Here is a 23,579-nt window from a genome sequence, read left to right on the forward strand (position 1 = left end):
GTTCATCCAGGTCCTGACCAATTCAGGATGTGGATGAATCAAAGCAGTAAAGCAGTCTTTGATTTAAAGACTGCTAATGGTCAGCTCTGAAGACCTGTGCATAAGTTGTTTGCTGCCAGTGTCTGATGTTACTAATTGAAGATATTGTTAAAATAATTTTGTTAATTAACATTATTGTAATTTATTTATTGTATTTTATTAATGTGCTTTAAATTGTGATTTATATTAAGGTCATAAATGTGTTACTTATTGTTAATGTAATATTCTGTATATTTATATCTTACTCATATGCTCTAACACTCTACTCTAGTCTACAGACTAGAGTATTATACTACATTTACAGGTGCACACACGCGCGCGCGCGCGCGCGCAACACAAAATACAGACATTTTATATATGTTAGATGCAATGAGTCGCTAAATGTGCAATAAGTCATCATTATTTACACTTTCTATCCAATGGCACCATGGTTATTCAGACCATTGGACACATCTTCATCTGCATCACAATCAACACATTTAAAGAAATCCTAGTCGCTATAGATTATAGGTGAATGTGTTAAAGTATATATATATAAGTTATTAAATTCTGAGCATTATGATTATCTTATATTCTTATGATTAACACTATTATATATTATATTGATAAAAAAAAAGTAAAATACATGTATACAATTGTATTATAACAATGTACTTGGTTTACCTTATATATTATATTACATCATGTGTTTTCTTTACTCTTGATAAACATATCCTGTTTTCTTAATTTTTATTTTTTAACATTGAACCAACTGTGAGCTTAATTATTATTAAGCAATTAATAACTTATGGTTTCACCTTCCTTTAAACTGTGAACTAAACTGTATTAACTAAAGTATGAAACTATTATGATTTAATGTATTAATTCAATTTAAATTTAAAAGTAAATAAAGGAAGTGTAAATTATCCATAGTTAATTTATCTGGCACATAATTTAGTATATGCTATTACCATAACCAACGTATTACACTGCGGCTGGAATGGCTTTACAGTTTGGTTTGGGCAAAACACAAAATCCCAATGAATCTTTCAATAATTCGGTGCGGACTGTTATTCCTAAAAGGAACATTTGTGGGGATAAATACACTAAAATTTGGAGTGTATGAAGCTGTGAGTAATTTTAATGTTGGTAATATTGCTGAAATGGAAAGATTGGTTTCTTATCTGGTAAAACAAAGCAACAAATATTTTAAAATTCTTTATGATAAAATAAAACAAAAAACATATTGGGTAGGAAGAAGCTAGAAGATATGTATGAACAAGAAAACCCAGACAAACCTTTCATATGCACCAGAATTATAAGTTTCTTGCCCTTAGAGGATATTTTTAACATATCCTTTTACACATCAGATGTCCCAAAATGTTAAAATTGTTAAATTTTATAGTACATTGCCTTGGCATTTAAAAAAAAATTATTAAAATTACAAGTGAAATGATAAAAAAAATCATTGATAAAAGTCATATGTTATAATCTTGAAAAAGTTTTTAATAAAAAAAAACTGTTCAAAAATATTATTTCGTGGATGTTCAGGTAACTGGTAATATGTATAATTAACCTTTCTCTTACCTAGTATACTATACAAGTATAATTAGCAATATAATTATACAGTAAGATAGTATAATTATACTACTTCGAATAGCAGTATAATTTCAGTATTGTACAGGGAAACATATAAACAGGGAAGTTAAAAATAAAAAACCTTTTAAAAAATGTAAAAAAAGCTTTAAAAGATTAAGGTATTACTTGAATTGTACAGCAAGGTGTGACATAATTACTTTATTGATTTTTTAAATTTGTGATATAATTATATAAAAAAGTACTTATCTTAACAATGTCAATTTTAAAAGATTAGATTTATCAACAAATAAAAAATAGTATGCAAAGACATAAGTAGTAATTATTATTCAACTTAACTTGTAATTGTTCAGTGAATCTTGTTAATACAATATTACATAATATTGGATATTTTTAAATGTGTAGCACATAATGTATCTATTGAAATTATTTCTGTTTTTTGTTTCTTGAAGTATAGTAATGTAGATGCTTTTATAATAATAAAATTTTAGTCATATGCAATGGTCCAGCAATATTGGCAAAAAATCATAAAACTTTCACTGTAAATAGTTAGACACTATATTGTTGAGACAATAATACTACATAAAATTATTTTTGTTCCAGGTCTATGAAGGCCATTCAGTGTTTTTTCTGCAATAATGGATGACTGTGGTAATTTTTATGTTTTTCAATAATCTGAAGTAAGTTTAGTGTGAGCAACTAACTAAATGAAAATGCATAGTTTAAAGTTAAAATATGAACGTTACAATAAACAATTTAAGTATTTAGTGTACATAACATTAACTTTAATAGCTTTTAATATCTTATATTTACAGAACAATTTGATTATAAAATGGATGTATAAGAATTCTGAATTCCATATTGCTAGGCTTAAAAATGATTTTGAATATCGTAGTTTATCTGAAGATGAAATAGATTTTTGGGGTGTTTCAATTCATGCTGAAGATATAACAAAAAGTAATTTAAATATATTTTTTATAGAGACCACATGTTGTACAAAAAATGCAAGAAGTAAGTATGAATTTGAAAGGAATGGAATGATACTAAGCATTCGTCAAGCATGTGCAATTGAATCGACAGCGTATTTAAATAAAAATCATACTATATATTTACTTTATTCTTGTCCAATTAATGAAAACATTTTTAAAAAAACTTCAAAAGAAATAATACAAATATTTTGTCATAGTAATGTGAAAATAGTAAAATTATGTGTGTACAAATACTTTGAAGGAACGCCTGTAGAAGATTTATTGACAAAAGGTGTACTGGATGAATCAAACTATCCTGTTGAACACACTAGTGATGTTCTACGATTTTTAACATTATGGAAATACGGAGGTAGTTATATTGATTTGGATGTCATAAGCACAAGGTAAGTAACTGTATTTTCATTTAGTAACATTATAATAGGAAGGTCAGTTATTTTTACACAGATTTGGATACTAGATCGTGGATACTGGTGTTCTTTGGTGGCTGGGTTTCAATTAACCACATCTCAAGAATGGTTAAACTGAGACTGTACAAGACTTCATTTACACTCATACATATCATCCTCAATCATCCTCTGAAGTATTATCTGAATGGTAATTACTGGAAGCTAAAGAGGAAAAAGAAAGAAGTAATATTATAATAATTTATGAAAGCTGGTTTCACCCAACAATTCAATTAATTATTGCCTTCAATACAAAAACCTATAAACCATCAAAATGATGTATTTACATTCACATGTTATAGCCCATTTCACTCCACTTCAGAAGTATATATTTTCAATGGATATAATACTTATTAAAGAATATGTAGTATATAAAATATTTTTCATCATATTTAATTGAGCTGTAATTAATCAGATTCAAAGCCTAACAGAAAACTAATAGTAAATTATCAAATAATAAACCAATAGGGTTAGTCAATTTAAAACAACTTTTTTTTCATAACTTTCTGGCGACTCTCTTACCAATCTAAAACTGGGAACAGTGGCAGCTTGCAGCTAAAATAAATGGGGGTGCTGCTCCATAAAATGTTTTTCTGGGCCTTCATCTTCATCCTCTTCATCATCATCTTCATCCTCTTTGTCATCTTTATCCTCTCCCTCGCTGCCTTGTGTGCAGCTTCCTGTGTGCGAGGATGGCTACTGACAAGTATAAAGAAAGAATTAAAGAAAAAAGCAGTCAATATGAGTTATGAGTTATTGAGTTGTTATAAATGTTATCAATATTATAAAGTGGAAATAGGGAGTGCTGCAGTTCCAAAGTGCCTATATGCGAGCCGTCACTGACTGGGAAGTTTTTCTGTTAGGTAAATGCATTATATGATTACTTTGTAGTTAGTTTTAACATTTCATTTATTTCTTGTTCATTGATAGGTAGGTTAAAAAATATTTGTTTAATTGAAATAGATATTTTTCATTAAGAATTCTTAAATTAGGAAAATAAACTAATTTAACAAAAATTACCTTCATACAGCTTAAAAATTTTCAACTTGATCAAACCTGCTAAAAATTGTTAATAAATATCATATCTGTATGATGAGAAATTATAACTTATCTGGAAAATAATATCTCGTTCCTTCTATATTAGTAATTTAAATTTTCTACTAGTAATTCAGAACTTATAAAGCACGTTTAATGCAAAACTAAACCACCCACCATATCCTCAGTCAATTTTTGAAAGTAATGTGATTCATTCACACAATATAGGTTTTGTCAAACATTGACTGAAGGTAGTTTGACAGAATGAATGGGTGACTGCTGTTGACAATAGCTGTGCTACATTAATCTGGTGTAGTGTTTTAGAAGTCATCAGTTCATAGAGACAGCCTGATTGAAGAAATTGTCCTATTTCATAATAGTTTCTTTCTTGTATGGCACACTCATATTGTGTTGTGATCAGACATCTGTGTATTATTGATAAATCAATACAAGATATATTTAATTTAAAAAGTTAAATACGTAAGACAGATGCAGTAGTTAATTTAGTTTAAATTTAAGGTTAAAAGTAATCCAATATTTTTATTGGATTACCTGAAGATTACATAATGTAGATATGGGCACTCCGTTTTGGTGCCTGATGGCGTGCTCATTGCTTTGGAGAATGTCAGAACCGTACCATTTTTCTGTTTACCAGGAGCGCTTCCTGCACAGGAAGGCGGACTGGCCGAAATTCTCCTTTTTGTTGGAGTCCAGAATGGAGGTTTTTCTCGAGACCTTGACGGCCTGCCATTAGAGTCCTGGCAGAAAATTTCACGATCAGGGTGCGGCCCTGACTACGGATTACCGCAGAAGGAGGGTTAGGTACTTCCACAGTATTATTTCCTCCAAATTCCTGGCGTTCCTTCATTCAGGAACAAGGAAATAGAGATCCTTGGGGTGTTGTGTATAGAGTCCTTGGGCATATGCGCAGGAAAGATGTCCTCTTGTCAGCTTTATCGATCCACGAAGGTATGGTAATTGACAAGGACCGTGTCCCTGATATTTTGTTGAATGATTTACTCCCGGACGACACAATGGTGGGTGAGGTTTCATACCACCGATGTGTCAGACGGGAAGTCGCGGCTTTCGAGACCGACTTACAATCTTCTGAGATTGACTGAGGCGGAGGTGCGTCAGGTGATCTGCAGTATGGCATGCACAAGGCCCCCGGATATGACGATAGAGCTACTTGTTGGAGAGCTCCAGTACTTCCTGGTCCTCTAACTACAATTTATAATAGGTTGCTCTTCGCCGGTCATTTTCCGACGGGTTGGAAACGTAGAGACTGTATTTTTGTTCAAAGGTAAAGATCTTACAAAGGTTGTTCTTACCGTCCACTAACGCTCTGACTGTGATTGGTAAGGTTTTTGAGAAGGTCCTACATTTGTGTATTAATGTTAGATTGGTCATTGATCATTTGCTAATCGACAACCAGTGCGGTTTCCGACTGGGCAAGAGCATTGAGGATGTCGTACTAAAGGTGATGGATGTAGCGTCCTCTCCTTCATGCAAATGTGTATTAGGGATTTTTCTGGATATATCCGGAGCATTTAATAACTTTGGTGGCCACCAACTTATGGTGGTATACATTTAGGTGTAAATGTACACGAAATGAATTAGAAATACTCTCAAGTTATTTCAGACATCGGACTGGATGCTCTCAGGGCAGTGTCTGAGTCCCTTTCTTTGGATTATAGAATTCGATTCCATGTTGCGTTTGAGGTTTCCATGTGGTTGTCATCTTATCGCTTAAGCTGACTACGCGCTGCTGCTGATTGAAGGGGATTAGCGTAACAAAGTAGAGTTCCGAGCTGCTCATGCTTTTGAGACACTCCAGCTGTGGAGTCTCCAATATAAAATGATTTTCAGCCCAGAGAAAGCCATAATGATGTTTCTTAAGGGCCGATTGACTGCTTCCTGACGAATTCGGGTTCGGATGGCTTTCTTTCTTTCTTTTCCTGTTTAGCCTCCGGTAACTACCGTTTAGATAATACTTCAGAGGATGATATGTATGAGTGTGAATGAAGTGTAGTCTTGTACATTCTCAGTTCGACCATACCTGAGATGTGTGGTTAATTGAAACCTAACCACCAAAGAACACCGGTATCCACGATCTAGTATTCAAGTCCGTGTAAAAATAGCTCGCTTTACTAGTACTTGAACGCTAGAACTCTCGACTTCCAAATCATCTGATTTGGGAAGACGCGTTCACCACTAGACCAACCCGGTGTGTCCGAGTTCGGATGGCTGGTCTCCCCATTCGCTACGTTACGGCTCAAAAGTACCTGGTGTCATCCTTGATGAGAATTTTCGTTTCAAAGAACATCTACAATATGTAGAAAAAAGTTCGCTGATGCTTTTTATGGAATCCGTAGTCATTCATCCCGATTAGGGGTTGAATTACCGTACCATGCGTATCCTTTACAAAAGTGTCAGTGAGACTTTTGTAATGCAGCTATATGCTGCTTCTGTATGGGTTCACCGCTTGGCTTTTCGGTGTTACGCGGACATTTTGCAGCGAGCCCAGCGACTCCTCTTGCTGGCATAGAACAGTTTCGCTGGAGGCAGTCTGTGTCGGAGTCAAACCAATAGATACCTTGGCTAATGAGCGTGGTATTGATTGGTAAGCTAATTTCGATTGGTATGTGTGAGACACACTGATTTGACGTACAACTGGTTCGTTTTCTGAGGCATTCACAGTCACGAACGGTTTTGTCAAATTTAGACTAGGCACGGAGTCCGCGCTTCTGCGGTCTCTGTTAGTTAGTGAAAATCATTTTAAGTTGGGTGTGAAGATGTCCGTTTGAGGCTTACGTGAAGGCAAAATTTGATCTGTATTTTCCTGATGTCTGCCGAGGCATTTACATCGGTGGCATCCTGACCGAGGCCTGGTTGATGACTGTGAGATGTAATCAGAGGGGCTAAAGACGACCTCCGGTAAAGCCCCTCAGGGCCCACGGAGGGGATGGTGTGGCGACCGGTAACCTTGTTACCGGCTATTGGTTTACGTCTATTGCGATTGTCAAATCGCTTCTTTGGCACGAGTTATGTGATGAACTGTGGACATTCTCTGCGGTTGTTTGTTCCTGCTTGCAGGGACGCTTTTGCATCGGGGATAGGTTGATCAAATCTTCTTAGTTTAAGTTGCGTCGGGTTTGACTGCAGTGCTGTTTGAGTAGGTGTATGGGACCTGGTAGAAATTATTTTCTGCAGTTTCTACTGCTGTATTTTGCATTTTACTTGACTAGCTTACTTCTCCTCTCAGTTTGCACTGGCGATTGCGGGTTCATTTAGTGTTAGTTACCCGAGTGGCTAGGGTGCCGCCCGGACAGTTTGATTGGCCGGAGGTAGGCGTGTTTGGCACCGAGCCCCGGTTAGAGTAGTTCTAGTATCAATGGGGGTTGTGCTCGGGAGCGTAATCTCAGTCTCCAAAGTACGATTCACTAACTTTAGCATGGCAATTTGTTGAATTGGAGTGCACTTATAAAGGGGCAAATAAGTAAATGTTAGTTGCGATCAGCTTAGCTGTAAATGCAAGCGATCCTCAAAGTTGAAGTTGAAGTGGGAGACTAGAGGTTATACTCAGCTCCCGAACGGACCAGACGTGAAGTCCTCCGAGACATTTTCATTTACGCTGGTTAGCACTCCAATCACTAAATTTATTAATTTATATCCTGTCGTGACATGGAAATTACTGGAATAATCATACTGTAAAGTGGGTACATACGGTTTAGGTGGTGGATAAATGGTAATAGAGTTAGGCGGGCGGAGTCTTTGATCTTACGCGAGTAGGCAGTTAGTTTAGCAGTTCCTGAGGGCTACATGTTAAAATTAGGTATTTGATGTCTTCTTAGAAGGCAAATCTTGACTAGGGCAGAATTTACTGATGTCAGTGTCTTTCGAGACATTTGCATCAGTGGCATCTCACAAGGCTGACTAATGACTGATTACTGTGGAATGTGATCAGTTTGCGGGCAAGAAGATGTTCTCCGATTAAGCCACTAATGACTAGGAACAGAGGGGGTGGTGTGGCAACCAGACATGTCACAAGGTGGGTGTTCTTCTCCCTCTGGTGGGGGGGGGGGATTGAGATGGTGGCTGTTGCATGGATTTGGGGCGTGTTGGAGCTGGTGTGCTTGTTTTGTTGTGCCTATTTGTGGGCATTGTGCCTTCGATTGTCTCGTGTGTTGTGATGCGTTGTTATGCGTTGTTCTTGGGATGTGTGTGTATTTGGTGTGCTACTTTATTGTTAGTGGTGTCTGATTGTGTGTGTGGGCATTTACGGCCTCTGAAGTAATGCCCCTTTAGTGGTTTCCAGAAGGGTGGTTAGCCTGGGGTGGAGGTTAGACGGTAGTGCACAGGTACACATATGCACTTAATAACATCTTGCGGAACCTGTTAGTGAACTCAACACTGTCTTGGCGCCCGTAATGGGGTTTCTCCACCTTGTTTGCAAAACATGTCTCCAAGAATGAGCTTCATCAATAACATAAATACAATACATCTAATACATGTTGGCAAAAATACAGGATCTTAATTTCATAATAATTTTTAAGAAGAGTGAACTAATAGTAACATGTTTTCAGGTCTCTTTATGAATTAAGAGCTGATTTTGCTGCCTATGAAACAAAAACAGCAATTGGAAGTGCAGTGATTAATTTTAAAAGCAATGGAATAGGTTATAAATTATTAACCGAGATGTTATACTACTTAAAGAGATTTTTTGATGGGACAAAATGGTCGAATAATGGTCCTGATTTAGTGACTAAAACTCTTTTGAATCTATGTAACAATGGACAGGTATCATCTTCATTTGATTCGGATAATTTATTTTAAGTTGAAATATATTATTATAAATTTATTATTGTTTTAAGTTGATAATATATTTTTTTTTTGTAGGAATAATTATCTAAGTTACTTATAAAAGTTTTGGTTTTAGGTCTGTAAATTTAATTACTTCATCTGAACATGTTTATTATCTTTTCATGCAGTTAAATTTATAAACTTGTTCTGCTAAATTGCTCTGTAATACATTTTTCATCAAAGAAATAAAGAAACCAATGATACTATTAACTATTAAAACATTAAAAAATTTTTACAAACAGCATCAATTTTATTAGTACTAAACAATCCTTTTTTAAAATTAAACTTTTGTAATTAACAAGAAAGTAGAACAGAGCATCTGTTTTGAAACATTTGTTCTACATACGGAAAAAATATAAATCTATTTTAAAAAAAGTTGGGGTAAAATTAACTCAGAACTATATAATTACAGTAGAATTTTAAAACGTGTCATTCACTAATCTAACCACATTAAAAAAAAATCTCAAAAGTGCCTTTCATCCAGAGGTCCCGGGTTCAAATCCCATTCAGGCATGGCGTTTTCACACGCTACAAAAATTGTCATCATCTCATCCTCTGAAGTAATACCTAATGGTGGTCCCGGAGGTTAAAAAAAACTAAAAGTACATTCATCCTTTTCAAGAAAAAAAATCAACAAAATGTGTTTATTAATTTTTTACAGATGGTACAAGTAAACTAAAAGAACTTAAAATAATTAAATATCCAAAATATGTATATTCAAATTAATTATTATTAATTATTATATTTTATTATTTATTATTTTAGAAGTAAGATATCATTACACTTGGAAATAAAAACAGCATAAGAATATAAATTAAGAAAACAGTAAAACCTTATTTTTCCTTGTACTTTTTAAAAGTACACAAAAATCTTTGTAACTTTGTGATAGGTACACCTTCATGTAAACTGAATTAAATATAAATTGTAATCGTAAACAAAACAAAACATATTTTTACAATATATTTATTTGGGTGAATAAATATCCGAATAAATTTTATGTTTAGATTATACTGTAACCCACTGGGTTAGTCTAGTGGTTAACTCATCACCACAAAATCAGCTGATTTCCAAAATTGAGAGTTCTAGGGTTCAAATCCTAATAAAGGCAATTGCTTTTTTATGAATTTGCATCCTAGACTGTGGATACCAGTGTTCACTGGTGTTTGGGTTTCAATTATCCACACGTGTTAAGAGTGATTGACCTAAGACCTGTACAAGACTACATACAGTTCATTTACACCCATACATATCCTCATTCATCCTCTGATGTAATACCTTACCTTACAGTGGTTCCAAAGCTAAACAGAAAAAGAGACAAAACAACAATTTTGCTGGTTTTTAATGTACTCTTTAGCATTTATTTCTTTTTATATTTTCTTTGTTCATAACCCTACTTTTCTTGTAAATTCCTTTACAAGAAATTTAATCAGTGAATAAAAAAAAATTCTTTACATTAAAAAGGTATGAATAAAAGAATATTTATTTACAAAAAACATAAAAATTTCTTACTTAATATAAATTTTAAGTATCCATGATTTTTTACAATCATCTAGTTTTAATTTGTTCAATCAGTGTCAGACAATCAGCATCAATCAGTGTCAATCAGTATCTGACATTGTCTTGTACCAATAAGTTAAGAGTTGTGATCTTTAGATAAGAAGTGAAGCGATAGTATGTGACCCAATTCTAAAAATTATTTTATTTAGGTCAAAACCATAAAGAAAAAATGTTTCTGATTTTGAATTCTGATGTAAGCTGTGGCTGTGGAAGCTAAGAGAATTTCCTCGTTCAGATATTTTTGTTTTGGATATTTACAAAAAAACCAGTGACAAAATTTTAAGAACATAGTGTTATATTATTTACCCAGCCTTTACAATGTATAAGAGAGAAAAAGCACTGACATCTCTAAAAACATGAAGATGCCATACATTTCTTGATGTTTTGAAACCCTTAATTAAAAAAAGTTAAAGTTTTTATATATGCAAATTATTTGTGTTTAATTATATCTCAGTACAATTCAGTTCATACAATTCTCATGCAGTAAACTATGTTCCAACAGGATAAATTACATTACTAAAAAAAAATATTAAAAACATACAAAGATAACCATAAATTACTGTATCAAAGATGTTACTTTTGTTCAAGATATTAATATTTACACAAAATGATATCATGTCTTTTTGTGTACCTAATTTTTAATCAATAAGATTATGATAAGCATAACTAGCTAGTTGTAACGAGCTAGTTGTTGAATAATGCAAATGCTACTTATGCATAAATGGGTATGTACATTTGCATAAGAAACCACCTGTCTTGTCTGGGCTATTGCTTGGTCAAGAAATTAATTCAGTTCTTTTCAATTACTACACTTCTGTACTGGGTGATATTTATGAGGATTTGAAAATGTTAGAGATTTCAATAATCCAGATGTTTAATATTTTCAATATAAATGCAATGAACAAGCTTCTTTTGTAGACAGCTTCTTTTTGCTTCTTTTTGTAAACAGTATAATTTGCTAAAACTCTGGGAATAAAGGCAGCCATTCATACAATTTTAAGTTATTGAATCTGAAAATATATAATCTGAATATCTTTTAAAAAAAGTCTGTTCTTTTATTTGTTCACAACGTTGAATGTTAATAAACACTCCCATATTTACTTTCTTCAAATTTCTATGCAAATATACAATTTCTGACATATATCTCCTTGTTGCAACATTTCATTTCATTTTGTATGTTTGTTATCCATATTCAAAACTACACTATCATATAATAGAGTATCACAAATTTTCTCACTAAGAATCTGGGATATCCTTAGAATACTAAGAGTTGGATCTTTATGATGTTTGCTTTCTTTTCAAGAAAAATTTGACAAATTGTAAAAAATAAAATAAAAAAGAATGCCAAATATTTATATAAAATAAATGTCAGATATTTATAATACTAAACATAAAATATTCACCTCATATTTATTTTATGCTATTTAAGGTTCTGTTAATTTTAATTTTATAAAATATTTAATTTAATAATCTTTTAGATAATATGTAATATTTAATTTAATAAAATATTTTATAGCTTTATATATATATATATATATATCAGGTCTGGTGAAACATGCATTGTACTATTGTATTAAGGAGATTAAGGAGAACTGTTTTAAGGAGATTAAGTAATTTCATGGTATTCTGCAAAGTTTCGACGCACTATACATGTCGAAATTTGTGTTTCCTGTTACGGTAATTTTTTTTTTATTTTTAGTTAAGTAACTGGAGACAGCTGCAACCAATCACGTTGCACATACAGAAACAGTGACAGTGGCTGTGTTGGTTGAGCCACCACACCATATAATGTTGCACCCCTTAAAAAATTGAAATCCAAAAAATCTGAAAATGGTTTTTAGATATTTATCTGAAGATAATATCTAAATATCTCATTTAGTATATTTGGAAATGAGAAGAATTTGCAATCATTGTTCAACATATTCTTACCTTTCTTCATCCCTTTCAAAGTCAAATTTTAAAAAAAAGTTAGTTTTAGATATTGACATAAATATTACACATACCATAAATCAAGTTGATACACTCATTTGTTACAGAAAAATTAAAAAAAAATAGCCAGGTTTAAAAAAAATCCAAAAATTCAGTTTAACCATTTAAACTTGGAATTTCAAAAAATCTAGAAATTAGTTTTTAGAAATTCTTACATCTTCATTTTAAAAAAATAATAATTTTCAATGTTACTCCATTTTAATCCTTTAAACTCAGAATTTCAAAAAATCCTTTTTAGTGTGCACTTACACCATAAAAAGGACATGTTCAAATTTTCATCAGTTTATTCAGTAGTTTTTTCTGGGTACAGGCAGTCACAAATTGTTCTTCTATATACATTTTAAAAATTCTATATAAACCATCTAGTAGAATATTGAGATAAGACATATCTTACAATCATTTTATCATGAAAGTACTTTCATAGGATCCCACATCCTCAGTCATGATCAAATTATTAAAACTGCATGTTAAAAAGTTAAAAATTAAAAATATAAATATAGTTTAATTAAATAATTCAATCATGAGGTTGCAGAATCCCACGAAATTACTTTCATGATAAAATTAAGGTAAGATATGTCTTATCTCAGTGTTCTGTACTAAGTGGTTTAATAATAATAATAAAACTATTAATGACTACAAATATTAATATAGTAATTACAACCACAATAATAGTCAGTATAATAATAGTAAATGATAATTACGTGACTTAGAAACAGAGAAAAATGCATAACGTAATCTACAAAGTATAACAATCAAAATATTACACATAAAACGATAGCAACATCAACAGTAAATAATAAATCCAGATTGCATATAAGTCAGAGTTCAGAATAAATAATCGTTCGGAATTTATTCCAGGTATATAAAAGAAAACTAATGTTCAGACCCATTAACAAAAGAAAGCGCTAGTTTTAACCCTTTTTAACTACTATTCTTATATTAATAAACAATCTTATAAAATTCACTTGCAAATCCCTTTTGTTGTCTCTAACAGTTTACGAATGAAGTCTATTGTATTATACACTTATACACTATCAAACCGGATACTCTCCTCGCTGGACTGAAGTCTCGCAGACTCACACCTGTGACTCTCCATGCTGGACCGTCTTCGTACATCTTGCTAGACTGGTTTGCAGAACTTTCCCGAACCCACATGATTCCACACAACTTGCAGCCTCTCCTCGTAGAACTGCCCTTACGGGACTGACGCTGTAACACCTCAGCGACTGGTTGAAATAGAACTCTCTCTTAGCTGGTCTTACTGGGCTATTTATACTTCTAGCCTCTTTACCTGACAGACCAGACCCAAGTCGAAGAATGAGAACAGTTGACCAGTCTTTAGTTCCCATGAATTCCAAACCTGGTCTCTTCTCACCGTACAACAGGTGTTCATTGTGTTAGCAGACAGTATAACAAAGGACTATTGTTAAATGGACCTATACTTTACAAAAAGTAAAGAATAAGTCAAAAACTCCTTTTTGTAATGTTCTGGATTCCTGCAATTATTTTACTTTATATTACTTTCATAATTGGTAGGGATCATAATTCATACTCATGCCCCCTGTACCGGTCTTGTTACAATATCTCTCCTACTGTAAATAAGATAAATATATTTTGTAAATAATTATATCTACTTATATGATTCAAATAATAAACAAACAATAACCCAAAGTGGAGATGTTCATTTTTATGTAATTTTAACAGGATATGAAATTTGCAACAAAAAATAATAGTAAAATATGTATTAAAGCCCAAGTAACTTGAGCTTGTGTTATACTGGTACTTGAACCAGGTTTCTACACCAGAGAACAGTTATAGCATCTGCTTGGTAATGTTGCTAACCATTCACTCAAATAATGGATTTTTAATAAATAATTAATGAGTTATCTGTTATATTAATCAAATTAATACTAAAATTACCACGTTTTATTTTCAATAACTACTTTTACTGTAATTTAATGGTGGAAGGTGTTTTCATTACTAATTCATGATCAATTTTTTTTCTAGAAAATAGAAGAAAACAATAAAATTATATGTGATGGATTTACAATATATCAACCTGAAGTATTCTATCCACTCCCTTGGAATGAATGGGAAATGTATTTTCAGGAAAACAATACTAGTGTTACATTACAACGAATAAAAAATTCTTTTGTTGTTCATTTTTGGAATAAAAAAAGTCATAAAGTCAAAGTTTATGTTGGTTCAAAACAGCCATATGAAATACTAGCTGAAAAATACTGTCAATTAGTTCATTCTGCTGTTAAAATGCAAAACTACTCTTCTTATTAATATTAAACTTATGAAAACATTAGTTAGCTATACAGGTACTTAAACGCAAACAAAATGGTAATGTCTATAATGAACTAAATAAAATTTAGCATGTTAAAATAGCTACATTAAAATGTTTTCAGCTACAAGAGGGTAATCTTCATCTGTAATTAGTACTGCTGTTGTTTCATTTTGATAGCTACTGAAGCTACTGTTGAGGCTCTTTTAGATGATAAATCAAATATTTAAAATTTGGTAAAAAATATTTGAATCTTTTACCATGTTGTTGGTTACCAAACATGTTTTTGTGTTCACATTATTTAAATGAACACATTAGGAGGCTTGACATTATCCAATAGGAATTCAGATGTCAAGCTTATTGTGTAATCACAAACAGGAAAGTGAACTTGACAGCCCCCAGATTGGTATATAGCCAACCCACCCCTCCCACTGGACAAATCATGGGTAGTTCCATATGTCCTGCCATTTTTAACTGGACAAAACAGGGTCACACTAACACCATGAAGATAGGATCAAGAGTATGGAAAAGGACTTTTTTAAAACAGTTGAGAAAAAGACTGTTTGTCTCATATGAGACGAAAAGATCTATTAAGAGAAAAGCTCAAGGCTTATCCAGCCAGTGAGCATCCATCCTACCTACAACCCTTTGGGTACTAGGGAATTTTTATCCATATGGGAGCAGCACATGACTGTTAAAAGAGATTAGCATTGACTGACTTAAATGTACTCTTCAACAAAAATGATTTCTCCAGAAATTAAAAAGACTTCTCAGAATCAAGTATACAGTTACTAAAAGAACAACCTCACCCATTCTTGCAATTGTATGGCATGCGGAAGTGTATCTAATTTAAATATAATCATTCACTTTTATTTCCATGCTGTGTGGCATGTTTTTGTGCATATCTAAAATGTTTTGGTTCAGTTGTAATATTATTGCATAATACAATCAGTTCTTCCAATCTTGGTAAATGTAGAATTTATATATTATGAAAGAAGCAACTCATAAAATAAAATAAATTTCAGATTAAAGAACAAAACAAAATTTGTATTTACAAAGAACAACTGTTTAACAAATGTTAAACCATGCATAAAATGTACTCAACAAAGAGAAAGATATCTTTAAAGACTAGTCTGAAATTGTAAGTGTACGAATCAAATTTTTATTAATATAAATTTTTATTATTTAAATATATTATGTTTTCTCAATTCAAAATAACCTGAATTATAACTTCTGTTTGTATCATACTATTGACTATAGCAATGCATGAACACTATTGACACACAGCTGAAAACACATTAATTTTTATAAAATTGTATTACATAATTTTTATTACATACAATAATATCATCATCATTAAATTATATTCATGCAATGGAAAATGTAAAAAGTCACTGTTTAAATAAGTAGAAATTTTGATTGTTATTTTATAACATTGCCTTCATATAATGTAATAGGAATTTTTATCTATGTTAGACCCAATGCTTTTTGACATTTCAAAAAATGTTTGAGATAATCAGTTTAAACAGAATTTTTTTATGTGATGAATTTATTATGTGAGAATAAAAATGTGATAAATTTAATGAATTGTGTAAGATAATTCAAATGCATCTTTCTATATTTATTTTAAATTTTGTCTAGTGGTAGTTGAATGAAAATTTGAATATAAGCTGTGTTTCATAAATTATTCTTACAAATTATTCATGTACAATTTGTAGTTTATTCTGAAATGTTCTTTTATATAATAAAATATTATTTTCATTTAAACTGTAGTTTTTTTTTACTGTAATACTAAAACTAATAAATGAAAAACCATAAAACTTATGTTTATTGATTGAACATGATTATATTCTATAAACAAAAGTTTGTAACCATCTTGAATTTAATTAATTTTTTGTTGCAATAACCTAAGAATATCATTTTAGTGAAATTAATTTGGTGACAAATCAATTTAACCCTTTTTAATGTTACACAAATTCAAACATTCCTTTCCTATGAAAGACAGAATTTATCTTTTCAAATAATAGAACTGACTTTGTGTTATTTTAAACTAAATTTTTTAAACAACAAACTGAATGAAATTTAATACATAAAGTTTTAAAGCTAACATTATAATATTTAGTCATTCTACAGCCATAAATTTAGATCAGTTAAGCATTCAGAAAGACTATAATCTTAAATAATAGTCATCAGTGTCTATCATAAACAAAAAAAAATAATATATTATACAACTATTAATCGGTGGAATTTAGAGAAGCTTGAGGAAGAGGAGGTAAAGAAGATTTTTGAGGAGGACATCGCTAGAGGTCTGAGTAAAAAAGATAAGATAGAAAATGTAGAAGAAGAATGGGAGAATGTTAAAAAGGAAATTCTTAAATCAGCAGAAGCGAACTTAGGCGGAATAAAGAGAACTGGTAGAAAACCTTGGGTTTCAGACGATATATTGCAGCTGATGGATGAACGTAGAAAATATAAGAATGCTAGTGATGAAGAAAGTAAAAGGAACTATCGGCAATTAAGAAATGCTATAAACAGGAAGTGCAAACTGGCGAAAGAAGAGTGGATTAAAGAAAAGTGTTCAGAAGTGGAAAGAGAAATGAACATTGGTAAAATAGACGGAGCATACAGGAAAGTTAAGGAAAATTTTGGGGTACATAAATTAAAATCTAATAATGTGTTAAACAAAGATGGTACACCTATATATAATACAAAAGGTAAAGTCGATAGATGGGTGGAATATATTGAAGAGTTATACGGAGGAAATGAATTAGAAAATGGTTTTATAGAGGAAGAAGAAGAAGTTGAGGAGGATGAAATGGGAGAAACAATACTGAGATCTGAATTTAAGAGAGCATTAAAAGTTTTAAATGGCAGAAAGGCTCCTGGAATAGACGGAATACCTGTAGAATTACTGCGCAGTGCAGGGGAGGAGGCGATTGATAGATTATACAAACTGGTGTGTAATATTTATGAAAAAGGGGAATTTCCGTCAGAATTCAAAAAAAGTGTTATAGTAATGATACCAAAGAAATCAGGGGCAGATAAATGTGAAGAATACAGAACAATTAGTTTAACTAGTCATGCATCAAAAATCTTAACTAGAATTCTATACAGAAGAATTGAGAGGAGAGTGGAGGAAGTGTTAGGAGAAGACCAATTTGGTTTCAGGAAAAGTATAGGGACAAGGGAAGCAATTTTAGGCCTCAGATTAATAGTAGAAGGAAGATTAAAGAAAAACAAACCAACATACTTGGCGTTTATAGACCTAGAAAAGGCATTCGATAACGTAGACTGGAATAAAATGTTCAGCATTTTAAAAAAATTAGGGTTCAAATACAGAGATAGAAGAACAATTGCTAACATGTACAGGAACCAAACAGCAACAGTAGCAATTGAAGAACATAAGAAAGAAGCCATAATAAGAAAGGGAGTCCGACAAGGATGTTCTCTATCTCCGTTACTTTTTAATCTTTACATGGAACTAGCAGTTAATGATGTTAAAGAACAATTTAGATTCGGAGTAACAGTACAAGGTGAAAAGATAAAGATGCTACGATTTGCAGATGATATAGTAATTATAGCCAATATAGTAATTATATAAAAAGGATTTAGAAGAAACAATGAACGGCATAGATGAAGTCCTACGCAAGAACTATCGCATGAAAATAAACAAGAACAAAACAAAAGTAATGAACTGTAGTAGAAATAACAAAGATGGACCACTGAATGTGAAAATAGGAGGAGAAAAGATTATGGAGGTAGAAGAATTTTGTTATTTGGGAAGTAGAATTACTAAAGATGGACGAAGCAGGAGCGATATAAAATGCCGAATAGCACAAGCTAAACGAGCCTTCAGTAAGAAATATAGGTTGTTTACATCAAAAATTAATTTAAATGTCAGGAAAAGATTCTTGAAAGTGTATGTTTGGAGTGTCGCTTTATATGGAAGTGAAACTTGGACAATCGGAGTATCTGAGAAGAAAAGGTTAGAAGCTTTTGAAATGTGGTGCTATAGGAGAATGTTAAAAGTCAGATGGGTGGATAAAGTGACAAATGAGGAGGTATTGCGGCAAATAGATGAAGAAAGAAGCATTTGGAAAAATATAGTTAAAAGAAGAGACAGACTTATAGGCCACAAACTAAGGCATCCTGGAATAGTCGCTTTAATTTTGGAAGGACAGGTAGAAGGGAAAAATTGTGTAGGCAGGCCACGTTTGGAATATGTAAAACAAATTGTTAGGGATGTAGGATGTAGAGGGTATACTGAAATGAAACGACTAGCACTAGATAGGGAATCTTGGAGAGCTGCATCAAACCAGTCAAATGACTGAAGACAAAAAAAAAAAAATACAACTATTATAGCTATTATCAAACTAAAAGGGCCTTTTAATATAAAACATAAACTTTCTTTTGGTATTTTATTTTTGCAACTGTAAATTGTAGCTAAAGAAATTTGTACAAATCTTGTCTTAAAAATCAGTAATCACTTGTGTGTTGTAGATGACAGCATATCAATTTTCTCAGAATTAAATTTTCTGCAACTTTTGAATTAAATTAAATTTATGCATTTATTAGTCAATTAACAAGTTATTGTACTAAATACCTTAAAAAAATGTATTTTTTGCCACTGAAGTTTTTTGTTTAATGTTGTTAAGTATGTTGTTTTATGTTGTCTCAGAACTGCATCTCAGTTCTGAGACCTGTTTTATTCAATTTTGCAGGTCAGTAAACATAAGAAACTATCAAGTTTATCCCTTAAATAACACCTCAAAAATTTCAGTATTACCTCATTTCACTGGGGGAACTGAAATCTGAGCAAAAACTTTCACTAACCATAACTTGACAACAAAGCTATTATTTTCGAACATATGCTTGTATGAACCTTTTTACACGACTGCCCAGAAATGAGTGTAATGTATTTAGGGTGTATGTATTCCACCATAGAAGCTCAATGGTTAAACCGATTTAGATGTTTGACTTCATATTGGAATCCTTATGTTATCAGGAATCCATATATATATATATATATATGTATATACTCTTGATAAATCTCCTCTACTACATTGTAGTTCACATGTATATTGTGAATATAATGTAATAGTGGAGATTTACCGGTTGAGGCACAAACTTTAATGAATTAAATTAATGAACTGTTAACTGTGAGCCTCTACCATTGTTGAGCTGGGTTTGAACTGAATGATTCAAATCAATCAAATGAATAATATTACAAAAATAATAGGATTAAATTTATGTTAAATAAAATAAATTTTAAAAACTTTTGTTTAATAATAATGGGTATATTAATAATGGAGGCTAAAATGGTGAAGTGAATCAAGCACTTTGTATGAGACTAGACCAATCATCACCAACAAGGGTTTTTTGCGATGCAATGGTTTCTCTTGTAATATTTCTGTAAACAATTGTCCAATTTTCAATCAGGGTATTTGCTAGTAATACTAGCTAATACAAAATCTCAATAGAACCAAACCAGCACAAAAATTAATTGATATACTCAGAAAAATCTCTCAGAAAAATCGCTATGCCGAGTTTGATTAGACAATACAATTAGAGGTAATGCTGCTTGCAATGGGTTGAGGCCACAGTTGTCAGATTTGATGCTTTACAGGGACAGGGTAAAGTGCAACGGCTTATGCTGCTACTAGTATTGTGCTGGGCATGACTGCATAAACTACAAGGGACTACCCTAGAGTACAGGTACAGGATGTAGTTCTGAGTTCTCACATCTTCACAAAGGGCCAGGCATATATAGCACTGCGTTGCGTTAGACAATTGGAGAGTTTAACCATTAGTTGCTTGGATCCCAGAAAATTTCTGTGTGAATGGCACAGAAAAAGTCTCTCAAGGAACTCAATCGCTTGAGAAATCTGTAAGTTTAGACTGGTATATGCCAATTAAATAAATAAATTGAAATGTTTACAGTTTCCTTAACTGTAAACAGTTACAATATGTTAACAACATGTTAAATACGTTATATCCAAAAGTTTTCAAATCGTGAATTTTCCTCGATGTTACTAAAAAGTATTAAATAATAAAAAAGATTATAAAAATTAAAAAAAACTACTGCCAAAAAAAACTGTAAATAAATAAAAAAAATCCCTTTCGGCATGCTGGAAGGTGGAGGTAGATTTCACCAGTGCTAAGTATGGGATAAAAAAGATTTCTACCTTAAAGTTAAGAAAAACTTCAAATTTTCTCAATACGACAATGGTTGCTTGTGAAAAAAGTTTCACATGTTTAGCATACGACAAGCCCCCATCTTCTTACAATTACAGTAACATTTTGGTCATCCCTTGCTGTAAGGGTTGGTCATGTTTTAGGTAATGTTTAGAGGACTAACGTCTACTTTAAATAGATTCAATACTGTGCCTATTAAGGGAGGTATAATTTTTTTGTCTTCAAATCCCCATTTTTTCCACCCCCTGGGCTAATGGTTGGTGATATTAAAAACTTTACTTACATAAGTTTTAGACCCTTGTCCAAAAAAATAGACTTAATAAGAAAGTTGTAGCGATAGTTTGTTTTCTAGAAAAAGTTTCCTATTTCCACCCTCATGGTCACGATTTTGGCCACTAACAAACTCGACCGTGATTTTGGAACGAGTTATTTTTAAGTAACAATTTGAAAGTGATTGGCGCAAAATTACGACAGTTATCATGTCCACAAGAAAGTGAAATATATATATATATAAATATATATATAAACTTTTGAGCTGACCGTGGTTTTGGGGTCTGGGGGATGTGAAACATGAAGATATGTCAAAATATTCCCTAAGTCGAATCATGGTACCCATTGCAACAGGTAGCTTTCTTATGAAATCTACCTAATAGAACTAAAAAACTATAATAAATCGAAATAAAAAATGAAAACAAGGTATACAAAGGACTAAACATTGATATGCAGTATTTAATTATACAAAATATTGGGTGACCAATCAACTTTCATACAGTTTTAATCTGTTTAAATATATTTTTCATTTTGTAGAAATAGCAAACATTTAAGGTTGTCTTACGATTAAGTTCTCACCAGGTCTTACTTACATCAATAAGAAAATGTTGTCCTTCAACTAACATTTTTAATTGCAGTCTGGGGCTCTTTAATGTAGGATAATTACTATTCAGAGCCCCAACCAACTGCATTTAGATTTTTTAAATGCAGAAAAAATTGTTAGATGCACCTAATATGAGGTTAGCAAATGTAGGTTATGTTGATATAGTACAATTCGTCAGTGCACTCAAGATATAAACAAACAACTTACGCTCGCTAACAGACGTATTTTTTTGTTTAATACATTGTTTTTTGACAAAGAAGTTGCATCAAAAAAGTAGTAGTGGAATAACAAACAAGTACCACATTTTCTTACATTTTTAGTTTTATGATTTATTAAAACTGGTACTGCTTTCCATTTTTCTTTAATTTAATTTTTTATTCATTTTTTTTAGATTTTAGGTGTTCTCTTTTCTCTGGGTACTTCGGTCTCTCTTTTTCTGTTTAGCTTCGGAACCACCATAAGGTAAGGTATTACTTCTGAGGATATGTATGAATGTAAATGAACTGTGTACAGTCTCAGGTCAACCATTCCTGAGATGTGTGGTTAATTGAAATCCAACCACCAAAGAACACCAGTATCCAAGATCTAATATTCAAATCTGTATAAAAGTAACTTCCTTTACTAGGATTTGAACCTTAGAGCTCTCGACTTCGAAATCAGCTGTTTGAGAAGACGCGTTCACATGGTACATTTTTTTTTTACATTGGTCTGTAATAAGTTAACTTTAATTTTTTTTGTGATTTAGCAAACCCTTGAAGTTTACTTGTTCAATGAGAGGAGAGTTTTTGATTGAGACATTAATAATTTCTCAGTTCCATTTCTTTCAAGGGACTTGGAATTTTTTTTAAAATCCCGAACATTTATTTTTAAATATATTGAACACATTACTTCAAGTAATTTTGCTTTCTATAGCATCAAGAGCATTTTTAAATTTGTAAGGTGCAAAAAATCATACAAAATAGTTTGAATAAAATTTATTTTTATTACTAAGAATGTTGCCGTGTTCACACACACGCATTTGCATCCATAGGTAAGCTTTTTCAAAAAAAAAGTCAAATTGTACTTCAAATCCACTACAAAATTTGCTTATGATAAGCAAAGCAAAATTTTTCATTTCTTTTTCATTATATTGTTACTATTTTAATTTTATTTTTCCTAGTAATGCAAACATTAATGAGAAGTATTTGCAAATATGCCTGCAATTACCTTCATAAATTGATTGGTTTTTATTTCAGATTTTTAAATGATACATTAACGTTTTATAGTTAAACATTTACAAAACAAAGAACATGTAATCAGAAAAAAAAAACTAAATTATCAAAAATGTGTTATGATACTGTACAAGTAAGTAAACTTTTAACTGAAGGTGAAATATTTTTAAGGAGTGTCTTTGATTTTATTCGACATATTAACATATACAAATATTGTTTTGAAAAATTGCTGTCTGTTCTTATCTTACTGTTGTATATTTTCATCTTCATATTAGCGCTCCGCAAATAGCAATTTACACTTGCGCTATCTTTGAGAGTTACTATGAATTAAATGTTTACTGTTCACTATACCATAACATAAAATAGATATTAAATTATAATTTAAAAAAGTATTCAGATTATTGCAAAGCCATATTATTTCCTATAAATAAACCTTATAATAATTATTTTTTTGAAACTGTAATAATTTTTCTGATCATGAATTTGTATTTTAAAAGTCCAAGCCTGCTTTACATTTTT

The 23,579-nt window shown here is 31.6% G+C and overlaps 1 protein-coding gene across 1 annotated transcript; it reads left to right on the forward strand.

Annotated features, from left to right (window-relative positions):
- Nucleotides 1–2,172: 2,172 nt before the first annotated feature.
- Nucleotides 2,173–14,782, forward strand: LOC142319862 (lactosylceramide 4-alpha-galactosyltransferase-like). The gene is made up of 3 exons (XM_075357535.1): nucleotides 2,173–2,986; nucleotides 8,668–8,881; nucleotides 14,498–14,782. Exons 1-3 carry the CDS (start codon nucleotides 2,322–2,324, stop codon nucleotides 14,780–14,782), a joined length of 1,164 nt encoding a protein of 387 aa, XP_075213650.1. The 5' UTR covers nucleotides 2,173–2,321.
- The last annotated feature ends 8,797 nt before the right edge of the window (nucleotides 14,783–23,579 follow it).

Source organism: Lycorma delicatula, chromosome 2 (genome assembly GCF_047948215.1).
Source record: "Lycorma delicatula isolate Av1 chromosome 2, ASM4794821v1, whole genome shotgun sequence".
In the NCBI taxonomy this organism is placed as follows: domain Eukaryota; kingdom Metazoa; phylum Arthropoda; class Insecta; order Hemiptera; family Fulgoridae; genus Lycorma; species Lycorma delicatula.